We start from the raw sequence: 13,367 nt of genomic DNA, 5'->3' as shown, positions 1-13,367 counted from the left end.
TCATGTAATTTGTGATTACTTTGGGACTTCGATAACTTAATAGAAAGTCAGTGGGAGCCTCTCCCACTTTCATTTTTTTTTGAAAAAAGGCTTTATGAGAATTCTGGATCGCTCTCACTCCTTTCTCTTCATCTAACCTACCGCTCTCCTTCCTCACCTCCGATGTCCTCCCTCACCTGCTCCAATTCCCGTCCTTTGTGATCCCGATTCCTAGGGCCGTTATACCATCACCTCCGTCGGTCAGCCGCTCTGGTCATTCCTCTATGCCTCTTCTTCAGCGCAGGGAACCCCGCATCACACGGCACCCACAACCTCCAACTCATCTCCACCGGCAATTGAAGCCCGCGTTGCTCCCATATTCAACTCGGTACTCTGTGCATTGCATATTTCTCCAGGAAAATTGAGCATTGCCACTTTCAGGCAATTGACATTACGAAACACACAAATGGTATTTATATCAAGGGGTCCCGAGTTTTAGTTCTGTCCCCGGCCCCCAAATTTCAAGACCTGCCCTGGTTCATTGACTAAGGTCCCATGTCTAAGAGGATCAGTGAAGACAAATACAATCTACACTCAAGTTAACACAGAATAAGCACACGAGTCACTCTTGGAATAATGCAATATTTTTATTTTTATTTTTGTAGAATCTGATAATTTTCATATTTTACGTCAGGTATATGATTGTGGCCCTATCATTAGTCTGATTTGATCCAGAATCTAAGATTTTGACAACCTTGATACCAGCACGACAAATGTGACTTTCCATGTATAAAATACCATATTTTCTGTGCATTCTTATAACTGCAATTTCGTCTCCTACGGATAGTTTAAACTGATGTTGGTGGGTACTGGTTCTTGTGTGTGAATGTTGATTTGCCTCAGTCCATATGAATGAAGCTGGGAGTTGATATGGCTCTTTGATAGTATTTGAATTTGTGTGCAGCATGCATGTTTGTCGGAAACTAACTTTGCATTCTAGATTTCTTACTGCTGTTTTATTTCTTAATTGGAGCATAATCATTTTCACATGGAACATACATCTGTGGAACTAAACTAAAAGAATTTTGTATTTATACTATCTATTTTTTTATAAACAGTTAGCACATGGCCAGCATATCATTTCTGCTTTTAGATATTTCTTAGTTTGCTAAGTAGAAGTACTCATAACAATAACTGTACTTTTTATAGTGTTCTCTTATTCAAATGACTGGTCCTAAGAGAGGCATTGAAATGTACTCCCCAGTTTTTATTGAGTTTGATCTAAGGGTCAAGAATGGAGGGCAAGAGGAAGACGATCTGCAACTAATTGATGGCGCAATAGCATGCTATGATCAGAAACCATGGAGACCAATCAAACATCGCATTAATGGCAAATGTGGCACAGTTGACATATCTTTAGCATATGTGGAGCATGCAGTGGAGGCAACAATAGAAGTTGTCATATCAGAAGTACATAGTGGCTTCAGTTTATCTCTGAGTTCCTTAATTTATATTATGGAGAACTATGAAGAAATTCCTCTTTTTCATGGTACTATTGATCAGTCGCGTGGCCTGAGAAGATTTGTGGTTGCAGTCACGTCGGCCACTGTTATGAAGTTGAAGTTCAGGTTTGGTAGCAATAGTGTTGAGCGTTGTTGTTCCTTCAAAGCTAAGCTACATGGATGTGTTCGACGTCAGATAAAGCATGAGTTGGCTTCTATCACAGTAAAAGTGTATTGGTCCACTATCTGAACCTGATGATATCCCGTCTGTTTGCTGCACCAATTGATTGTAATATGTTTCCATGAGATTTGGTTATATGCACCATGAATATTTGAATTGATAATATAAGATTTTGTAAAAAAAAAGGTTTTTTGATTTGTTTATTATTGTATACTTGTACTTTTTGAATATAAATCTATATCTATACGACTATTCCTACTAATGAAGTAACGTTCGTCTCCCGTACCTATTTGAGATGGTAATAATATATTTTTTGTTTCTTCATGCATAAACAAATTTTGGGATGGAGCTCCAAACCATGCAGCAAGAGGCCTGCTTCGCATCCTTATTTTTCTTTGATTTGACTGGGTCTCACGGAGTCAGTCCCCTATGTGAGCCAATGGGCCCGCTCTGCATCTTTTTTTCCCTTCCATTGAGTAGCAAGAAAAAAATAAATTAGTGTTTTCTTTGTAAACTGTGCTGGATAGGCCGACTGCAATTACATAACACATGCTGAGTTCGCCTTCTGTAGGGCCTAGAAAAAAAATCCACCAACTCAATAAGTCGGCTCTTACTATTAGCATTAAATAGTACCACCTCGCCCCTTTAGAACCAAAACCATCAATTTATATACGTCTTAAATTTACCTATTATCAGTCAACTCAATAAGTCGGCTTGAGAATAAATAAGCGGAGGACGAGGATGACGTGAAAAGAAGAGAATGAGTCCGGCTAAAGGAAGAAAATAATATGCTATCCTATGTGAGCTAATTAAGTGGTGTTAAACAGCTTGTTGCATAATTGAAGAAGGTTGCATGATGTGCATATTAGGATTCAGTAAGTGGTGCGTAATTAAATGAGGTGGATGGAGGTGCGTCATTAAACGGGGGTGGACGGAAGACTTCATTGATGAATGCAAAGAAGCTCACAGTCCGGGGTACTAGAGGAGCTCTCTAAGGGTAGGGGACCACTATGAAGATGCATACAATGTTTGATCCAGATTTTGTCCGTTTGGATCGAGAAAATGGACGGCCCAATCCGGTTTTGTCCATCTGCCTACTAGGGCATCCAATCGGGCGGCCGCATCACATTTTGTTCGGCTCGCGATAAAAAAGAGAGGTCGTCCACACATTTCAAAACATAGAAATAAACTTAATTAAACAGTTCTATAATATTTAAACCATGTAAACAAGTCTCGGGCGCACATTAAACTTAGCTTAAAACTTTAAAAAAACATTAAAAAAACTTGACACCATCACCATGGTCGTCCTCGGTGCCGCCACCGTCCTTCTCATCGTTGTCACCGGTGAGATCGATGTATGGAGGTGGCTGCCAGAGTTGGGCAGGCGACCCCTGCAGCGGCTGCATGGCTGGAGGCGCCTGCACGACCTCTTCCCATGTCGGGGACGGCGACTACGGCTCGGCACCCACCCACGAGGGCGGCACGGAGACGTACCCCGGCGTGCACGACACCATGTCCGTCCACAACCACGTCCGCGCCACCATTGCCGTGAAATGCGGCTCCACGGTGGTCTCCTCCTCCTTGACCACCTCTCCTTCATGATGGCCTCCTGTAGCTCCGGGGGGGGGGCAACGTCACCCGCATCAGAGAGGGACATCATCACCTCGAGCCCTTGCCACTGGGCCTCGTCGTGGTCGTGGACAGACTCCTCCAGAACCCTTCGCACGAGCTCCTCCTCCTCCCCGGCGGACATGGGAGGTGGTGGTGGCAGGGTCGACGAGGGGGAAGGCGTCAAGGTGAGCTCGCGGATCCGCGCATGACCACGCAGCTGGCACGCCCATGGCACACTCGAACTACGACTATCGAAGTATGGCTGCCGCCTCAGATCGTGCTCGTCGTGGAACCAAGTGTCCCACAGTGGGGAATCGACGACGTACTTAGCATCGTTGATGAGGTCAAGGGGCAGGCAGGCATGGCGGCATTGGATCTCCTTACGGAGAGCTCGGCAGCCAACCGGGACCGGCGGGATGGGCACGCGGCCGGCCGACACATGCTAGTAGTTCAGGAAGTGGACGTTGCTCCACGACAATGGTGTGCCCGTCTCCTAGTACCCCTTGCAAATGTCGGCCTTGAAGTATGGCCGGTTGCAATGCTCGGCTGCAGGCGGGGCGATGGTGAACAACAGAGGAGGGTGAGGGAGCGGCCGCAGCGGCCAGAGGAGGACCCGGCCTTGTGGTTGTGCTTCCCCTTGCGGTCGCCGACCCAATGCCAGCCCATGGCCAACAACGAGGTGGAAGAGCGGCGGCCAGAGCTAGGGTTTGGGCGTGTCGGGTTTCAAGGAGGCACGCGTCGCTGGGAGTGGAAGTGTGGACTGGCCAGTCCACGACTTCCACATTAAAAAGGACGAGGACCGCGTGGCTGGGAGGCTGACAGGCGGGTCCGCTCGCGTGTGCACCATAAATGTGGGCGGTGGGAGGTAGGTGGGTGGCTACCACGTGGGCCCGAGGCAGACGCGGAGTGGACGCATGGGCGTTCGTTCGCCGTCCATTTGGATGCAAACCAGGCACAAGTATGCGCCAGAAATGGGGAGGGCCAGACGCCAAACGGACAAAATTTGGAGATGGGATCGCGTGTTGGGTCGTGGCGTCTATCCGTTTGAGCCAAAACAGACACACCCAGACCAAATTGGTCATGCGTTGGAATTGCCCTTAGTGCCTCCCAACCGCGAGAATTTTCTCCCTCGAACAGAAGATCGAATGTATGATCTATCTACTGAGTTGCACACACGCGGTGTCACCTATCCAACGTCCCTTCGCCGTCCAGAACTAATCACTACTGGAGACTAGTCAGCCTTTCGACGCTACGAAACTATTTCGTGCAGTAGCTAGAGAGAGAAGGCATATCATTGCATGCCATTTGGTGGGAGCTCGAAGGCTCAAGTTGAAGTGTGTTGTGATAGCTCCCCTCCTCCTCTATTTACAAGAGAAGGACGAGTGGGGAAGGCAAGGAGATGGTTGCCAACTCCTCACCAACATTGCTCTACAAAAGGGGGGAGCTTTCCCACAAGGCCCCTTCTTGCCCATGGCACCCCATGGAGGGGGGGGGGACTCCCAACAACTCTCACCAAATGTCAGGAGGGGGGGCAAACAAGCTTCCACCATTTGTGGTTTGGGGGCCCCACCCAAAAACAGCTTCCCAACAAAAAAAGGATCTTGCCCCCCTTGCGGGAATATTGTGTTTTTGCGCGAGTGTCCATTCTAAAAAAATTCCGGGAGGTCCCAGAACTTTTCTGACACCCCTCCAAAAATTTCGGACGCATTTCGAAAGTTTTCTAGCTTGATGGTTTACTTCGAAATAATTTTTTATTTCCCCAAAACAATTTTCAATGTCTCCGAAACTTTTCCGGTGACTTTCTCTCGAGCTCCTAACCCGGTACTCACCAGATAGATGACCCTTAAGCGTGTGACCTTGTAGGTTCGGTGAAATATAGACATGACTGGAACTCTTTTCAATCAATTATCAATAGCGGAAATATGGACATCCATATTGACGTTATGTCCACACGAATGGATATTCGAGTAAATCTTTAGATACCGTGTGCTATTCTTGTTGCTTCACGATATGTTACAAAAACTCGAGTAGAGATTTATCGACATAGTCGTGAATGAACAACTTGTTCACTATGCTAGTTTCCTCGTTACTGGTTTAGTTCTCTTTTATCGTTCCGTCATCCCCGTAATCAAATCACGCTGTGTTTAGCCAGACGACGATGGATACCATAACACTGAGAGGGCCCCAAGAATATCTCTTCATTGTCGGAGGAGAAAATCTCAATCTTGAACTATCTAGTCCCTTGTCATACTTTTCTCTGAATCCGTAAGCTACCATGAAATGAGTTAACAAACACACTAAAACCTGTTTGTATACATTCAGTTCAGAAAAAAATAGAATATATTTTTAGACAGTTTTTTTTAGAACATCTTATATTTGTGAATGGACGAATTTTTTTTAGCAAAGTGAACGGAGGAAGCAACTAACTAACTAACAAACAAATGATTGCCCTACTTGGCCGGCCTATTAGATCACTTCGAGCGAGACAATGAGGGGCGCGACTATGTGCACCCAGTGCGAGTCCTACCACGGCTCGCCTGCAGGGAGCAGGTAATGGGTCGGCCCAGTAGCCGTGTCCGATCATCATGTAACCTTTTTAAGTTGGACCTAGCTACGGAGCGTCCGTGCGCCCGTCTGCGTCATCGAGCAGACCTACCCAAATAGGAAATTATAACTTTTTCTGTACCGTTTGTCTCACCTAGCTGTCCTGATTCGGAAAAACGTGGTCCTCTTTCCCCATGACACTGGTCTAACAAATCAGCTAATATTCATGTCTCATGCGCATTTAATTGAGGTTCCAATTTTTTTAAAAGCTATAACTGATTCGAAGGTCGGAATTTAGATCTGTTTTGACTGTTTGCTTCCTCGTGACTAGTTCTTCAAAACTAGATCCCATAAGAATATTTTTCGACAAACTTTTTTCATGGGCAACTTCGGATGCAATGGAGGCAACTTTAGTTCTATAGAGAAGCAACTTCTTATTTTTGGCCTGGTATGCTTTCTATTAGGTTGACTTGTGTCAAAACAGTATAATCACACAAAACATGAGGTGCCTTTAGTGCTACATACAAAGCAACTTCACTGCACTATGTGTTGTGAATCTTGCTAACTTTATACCAACTTGCCTATCATGGCTGCTCAGTTGCTTATCATTGATTATCAGTTTCCTACAAATACTATGAAGTTGCCTAACATTGATACCCAGTTGCCTATCTGTGATGCTCAGTTGCCTACAAATACTATGAAATTGCCTAACATTGATGCACAGTTGCCTATCATTGATGATTAGATTCCAGTGGTTGATGCCCAGTTGCCTACAATTACTATGAAATTGCCTAACATTGGTGCACAGTTGCCTATCATTAGTGACAAGTTGCCTACGGTTGATGCTCAGTTGCCTACAAATACTATGAAATTGCCTAACATTGACATTAGTTGCCTAAATTTACAAATTAGTTGCCTACTTGTGATACTCTGCTGCCTGCCATTTCTATTTCAATTGCCTAGAATACATTTAAAAGGTGGTCCATCAATGTTAATAAGTTGCCTTTCTATGAAACTAAGTTGTTTACCATACCAAAAAGTATTACATGCAACTAAGGATGATGTTAAGCTACTCGCTTGTCATGGCAAGCAACTTAGGATAATGTTAGCTTACCCTAGAAACTAAGTTGCCTACAATACCATCAAATTGGAGGAGAAGCTAATTATGGTAGAAAACTTAGAAGTGAAGCTAGTTAACTAGATAGTCATGGTAGCCAACTTCAAAGACATTTTCAATCATAGAAAGTCATACTAAATAAACTAACAAGAAGTTGCTTTCCTATAGCACTAAAGTTGCCTCAGTAGCACCCAAAGGCGCTCATGAAAAAATTTAGTCGAAACATACTCATATGGGATCTAGTTTTGAAGATCTCGTCACGATTAACCTAAGGGTAAAAACATATCTTAATTTCGATGCTTGGTCTAAAAGTTATAGCTTTTCAAAATTCTAAAAACGCTAATTAAATGCATGTAGATATACATTCCAACTGAATCCCCACCTCATGCACTGTCCCAACATGGGCTGCACCCTCGCGCTTGTCATGACGTGGGTTATTATTGTTCTGGTCGGGACGATTCCGCGTGCGTCGGTGGTGATCGGCCGTATCAGACGGCTCTCACGCCTGCGCTCACGGCATCCATATGGTGCAGCTGCACGATTGAGTATTTAGGCCTTTTTAATTAACTGACGACCTAGAGGGCTCACACTTTCCCTTTAGTTAGGATTTTTTCCCTCCCGGAGGTGATTTTATCGCCTACCATCTAGAGCTTGCTTCCCTTCCCTGATCTCCCCTAGACTTTGGTTCAGGTTGGTTAAGGGGTGATCCCTCGATCACCTCCGGGCCTTGATCATATACTGGAGGAGAGAAGGGCGATAGGGTCCGTCCACAACATCCGATTGAAAGCTTCTCGGGTTAGGGTTAAATATGGCAGCATGTGGGTCTTCACTGGCGGGTGAGTGTGGATCAGGATCCGCTATAGAGACAAAGAATACGATGGATGAGTTGGGTCCTTCCAAACATGATCCAAAAAGGGCTCGACCAAGTGTGGCATCTAGAAAATGGGGGAATAAGGAAATGATGGAACGGGAAAAACTAATTTGTCGCACTTGGCGGTCTCCCTTAAGGAGTGCCGCCAGTGCCAATGAGTATACTCAGCTGGAACTGTCGCAGGGCTGGCAATCCCATGACAGTTTGTGAGCTTCGCAATTTGGCGAAGCAGTATGCCCCCTCAGTTTTATGTATTGTTGAAACATAGTTAGAGGGTTATCAAGTAGAAAGTTTGGCTAGTACTTTTAATTTTGATAATAGTTTTGTTTTTAGTAGCTCCAGTAGAAGCGGAGGTCTTGGTTTTTTTTGGAATAACTCAGTAAAGGTGGAGATTGCTGGTTACTCAGAGTATCACATTCAGTGGCGAAGCCACATACATGCTCGGTAGTCAATTGACTACCTAACTTTTTTGGTGAAACTAGCAGGGAGTTCCAATTGGGTATTCGGATCCGGCTATACGCCATACTTCGGCGCCACCCACTTCAAATATAGACCCTCCGCCCTGGTGGCGGGGGACGAGGCAAAAGAACTTTTTCCATAGTTCGAAATGAGCCTCGCAGCCTAAAAATAATTCACAGAGGGCGACAAAGCCAGAAATATGCAAAATGGAACTTGGTGTGAGGTTGTGCAGCTGGATCCCGTAGTATTCCAATAGACCCCTGAGAAAGGGGTGGATCAGGAATCCTACACCCCTCAGAAGGAACAAGATGAAGCATACCCTCTCCCCTTGGCTGGGGTTGGGGAAATTCTCCGCCAATGCACCATCGCCCGTAGAAGCTAATCCTGCCCGTACGGAGACTAGATCCGCGGGAGGAAGATATCCTTGCGTCTGGAGATGATTGAGCTAAAGATGTGATACATAGCAACTTTGCCAATCCCCCTCTTGAGGGCCATTAGGACGCAAGGAGGATCCAGAGGCGCTAGCCATGGTTTGAGCTTTTTTTGTGGTTTGCTCCGTTGTTCTTGAAGCGATGTGGGATGGCGTTTGGAGATCTAACCTCGTTATATAAACACCGCCCGTACCTATTAAAGGGTTAAAATGTGAAAAGGTAATGGACTGTTCGCATTCGCTCAGACGCGTGAAAATCGAGGCGACGCCAGGAAGGAATCATAAAGACTGGACACAGAAGCCGATGCCGGACCATCATCAATCCGGATTATGGTGGAGAACCCGCCTTGCAAAGCCAAAGACTTATATCCGCATACTACATCGTCAATGAAGGCAAGTTTGGGGGCTACTGAGCGAGTCCTGGATTCAGGGGTCCTCAGGTGTCCGGCCCAGGAGTATGGGCCGGGTTGGATGGGCCGTACAAGATCAAGTTGAAGACCATCCAACATGTCCGGGTGGGACTTCTCCATACGTGAACGCCAAGATTAGAGTCTGGGTGTATCGTTTCCTTCTCTGATGAACCGACCTTGTACAAACCCTAGCCCCCCCGGTGTGTATATAAGCTGGAGGGGTTAGTCCATAGAGGCAGACCTCATTACCATCATCGGAATATTCATAGGCTAGACATCTAGGGTTTAGCCACCACGATCTCAAGGTAGATCAATTCTTTGTAATCTCTATACTCGTCGAATATAATCAAGCAGGAGTAGGGTTTTACCTCCTTTAAGAGGGCCCGAACCTAGGTAAACATTCTGTCCCTTGGTCCCTTGTTACCATCGATCCTTAGACGCACATCTTGAGCCCCCTACCCGAGATCTGCCGGTTTTGACATCGATAGTGCCCCCCACCCCGCCCCCGTATATAAAGGAGGAGGGGAGGAGGCCGGCCACAAGGGGGGCGCCTAGGAGGGGAGAGTCCTACTAGGACTCCACTCCTAGTAGGATTCGCCTCCCCTATTTTTCCTTCTTACAGAGGGGGAAAAGGGGAAGGGAGAGGGAAGAGGAGAAGGAAGGGGGGGGCGCCACCTCCCCTAGTCCAATTCGGACTCCCCATGGGAGGGGGCGCGACCATCCCTTATGGGCTGCCTCCCCTCTCCCCTATGGCCCATGTAGACCCAACAATTCCCCGGGGGGTTCCGGTAAACTACGGTGAAAGAAATATGCCCTAGAGGCAATGATAAAGTTATTATTTATTTCCTTATATCATGATAAATGTTTATTATTCATGCTAGAATTGTATTAACCGGAAACATAATACATGTGTGAATACATAGACAAACATAGTGTCACTAGTATGCCTCTACTTGACTAGCTCGTTTATCAAAGATGGTTATGTTTCCTAGCCATGGACAAAAGAGTTGTCATTTGATTAACGGGATCATATCATTAGGAGAATGATGTGATTGACTTGACCAATTCCGTTAGCTTAGCACTTGATCGTTTAGTATGTTGCTATTGCTTTCTTCATGACTTATACAAAGTTCCTACAATTATGAGATTATGCAACTCCCGTTTACCGGAGGAACACTTTGTGTGCTACCAAACGTCACAACGTAACTGGGTGATTATAAAGGTTCTCTACAGGTGTCTCCGAAGGTACATGTTGGGTTGGCGTATTTCGAGATTAGGTTTTGTCACTCCGATTGTCGGTGAGGTATCTCTGGGCCCTCTCGGTAATACACATCACTTAAGCCTTGCAAGCATTGTAACTAATGAGTTAGTTACGGGATGATGTAGTACGGAACGAGTAAAGAGACTTGCCGGTAACGAGATTGAACTAGGTATTGGATACCGACGATCGAATCTCAGACAAGTAACATACCGATGACAAAGGGAACAACGTATGTTGTTATGCGGTTTGACCGATAAAGATCTTCGTAGAATATGTAGGAGCCAATATGAACATCCAGGTTCCACTATTGGTTATTGACCGGAAATAGTTCTAGGTCATGTCTACATAGTTCTCGAACCCGTAGGGTCCGCACACTTAACGTTACGATGACAGTTATATCATGAGTTTATGAGTTTTGATGTACCGAAGGAGTTTGGAGTCCCTGATGAGATCGGGGACATGACGAGGAGTCTCGAAATGGTCGAGACGTAAAGATCGATATATTGGACGACTATATTCGGGCTTCGGAAAGGTTCTGAGTGATTCGGGTATTTTTCGGAGTACCGGAGAGTTACGGGAATTCGCCGGGAGAAGTATTGGGTCTTATTGGGCCATACGGGAAAGAGAGAGGGGCTGCCTAGGGCAGGCCGCGCGCCCCCCCAAGGCCTAGTCCGAATTGGACTAGGGGGAGGGGCCGCACCCCCTCCTTCCTTCCCTTCTCTCTTCCCTTTCCTTCTCTCCTACTCCTACAACATGGAAGGTCTCCTAGTTGGACTAGAAAAGGAGAGAGTCCTACTCCCGGTGGGAGTAGGACTCCTCCCTGGCGCGCCCTCCCTTGGCCGGCCGCCCCTTCCCCCTTGCTCCTTTATATACGGGGGCAGGGGGCACCCCATGACACACAAGTTGATCTACGAATCGTTCCTTAGCCGTGTGCGGTGCCTCCCTCCACCATATTCCACCTCGGTCATATCGTCGCGGAGTTTAGGCGAAGCCCTGCGCTGGTAGAACATCATCATCGTCACCACGCCGTCGTGCTGACGGAACTCATCCCCGACGCTTTGCTGGATTGGAGCCCGGGGAACGTCATCGAGCTGAACGTGTGCTGAACACGGAGGTGCCGTACGTTCGGTGCTTGGATCGGTCGAGACGTGAAGACGTACGACTACATCAACCACGTTGTGATAACGCTTCCGCTTATGGTCTATGAGGGTACATGGACAATACTCTCCTCTCTCGTTGCTATGCCATCACCATGATCTTGCATGTGCGTAGGAAATTTTTTGAAATTACTACGTTACCCATCAGTGGCATCCGAGCCAGGTTTTATGCGTTGATGTTATATGCACGAGTAGAACACAAATGAGTTGTGGGCGATACAAGTCATACTGCTTACCAGCATGTCATACTTTGGTTCGGCGGTATTGTTGGATGAAGCGGCCCGGACCGACATTACGCGTACGCTTACGCGAGACTGGTTCTACCGACGTGCTTTGCACACAGGTGGCTGGCGGGTGTCAGTTTCTCCAACTTTAGTTGAACCGAGTGTGGCTATGCCTGGTCCTTGCGAAGGTTAAAACAGCACTAACTTGACGAACTATCGTTGTGGTTTTGATGCGTAGGTAAGAACGGTTCTTGCTAAGCCCGTAGCAGCCACGTAAAATTTGCAACAACAAAGTAGAAGACGTCTAACTTGTTTTTGCAGGGCATGTTGTGATGTGATATGGTCAAGACATGATGCTATATTTTATTGTATGAGATGATCATGTTTTGTAACCAAAGTTATCGGCAACTGGCAGGAGCCATATGGTTGTCGCTTTATTGTATGAAATGCAAACGCCCTGTAATTGCTTTACTTTATCAGTAAGCGGTAGCGATGGTCGTAGAAGCAATAGATGGCGTAAACGACAACGATGCTACGATGGAGATCAAGGTGTCGCGCCGGTGACGATGGTGATCACGACGGTGCTTCGAAGATGAAGATCACAAGCACAAGATGATGATGGCCATATCATATCACTTATATTGATTGCATGTGATGTTTATCCTTTATGCATCTTATCTTGCTTTGATTGATGGTAGCATTTTAAGATGATCTCTCACTAATTATCAAGAAGTGTTCTCCCTGAGTATGCACCGTTGCCAAAGTTCGTCGTGCTCAGACACCACGTGATGATCGGGTGTGATAAGCTCTACGTCCATCTACAACGGATGCAAGCCAGTTTTGCACACGCGTAATACTCAGGTTAAACTTGACGAGCCTAGCATATGCAGATATGGCCTCGGAACACGGAAACCGAAAGGTCGAGCGTGAATCATATAGTAGATATGATCAACATAATGATGTTCACCATTGAAAGCTACTCCATTTCACGTGATGATCGGTTATGGTTTAGTTGATTTGGATCACGTGATCACTTAGAGGATTAGAGGGATGTCTTTCTAAGTGGGAGTTCTTAAGTAATATGATTAATTGAACTTAAATTTATCATGAACTTAGTCCTGGTAGTATTTTGCAAATTATGTTGTAGATCAATAGCTTGCGTTGTTGCTTTCATATGTTTATTTTGATATGTTCCTAGAGAAAATTGTGTTGAAAAATGTTAGTAGCAATGATTGAAGGAAATATGCCCTAGAGGCAATAATAAAGTTATTATTTATTTCCTCATATCATGATAAATGTTTATTATTCATGCTAGAATTGTATTAACCCAAAACATGATACATGTGTGAATACATAGACAAACATAAAGTCACTAGTATGCCTCTACTTGACTAGCTCATTAATCAAAGATGGTTATGTTTCCTAACCATAGACATGTGTTGTCATTTGATTAATGGGATCACATTGTTAGGATAATGATGTGATTGACATGACCCATTCCGTTAGCCTAGCACTTGATCGTTTAGTATATTGCTATTGCTTTCTTCATGACTTATACAAAGTTCCTGCAACTATGAGATTGTGCAACTCCCATTTACCGGAAGAACACTTTGTGTGCTAC

At 45.6% G+C, this 13,367-nt stretch overlaps 1 protein-coding gene across 1 annotated transcript in view; it reads left to right on the top strand.

Annotated features, from left to right (window-relative positions):
- Positions 1–1,870, top strand: part of LOC119325483 — an 11,945-nt gene extending 10,075 nt beyond the window's left edge. The window contains exon 4 of the mRNA XM_037599226.1: positions 1,189–1,870. Within this exon, the coding sequence (XP_037455123.1) occupies positions 1,189–1,731 (543 nt within the window). The 3' untranslated portion in view covers positions 1,732–1,870. The remainder of the gene's footprint in view (positions 1–1,188) is intronic.
- Positions 1,871–13,367: the final 11,497 nt, after the last annotated feature.

This window comes from Triticum dicoccoides, chromosome 6B (assembly GCF_002162155.2).
Source record: "Triticum dicoccoides isolate Atlit2015 ecotype Zavitan chromosome 6B, WEW_v2.0, whole genome shotgun sequence".
In the NCBI taxonomy this organism is placed as follows: domain Eukaryota; kingdom Viridiplantae; phylum Streptophyta; class Magnoliopsida; order Poales; family Poaceae; genus Triticum; species Triticum dicoccoides.
The sequence above is the reverse complement of the archived record's forward strand: the minus strand, read 5'-3'. Positions and strand labels throughout refer to the sequence as shown.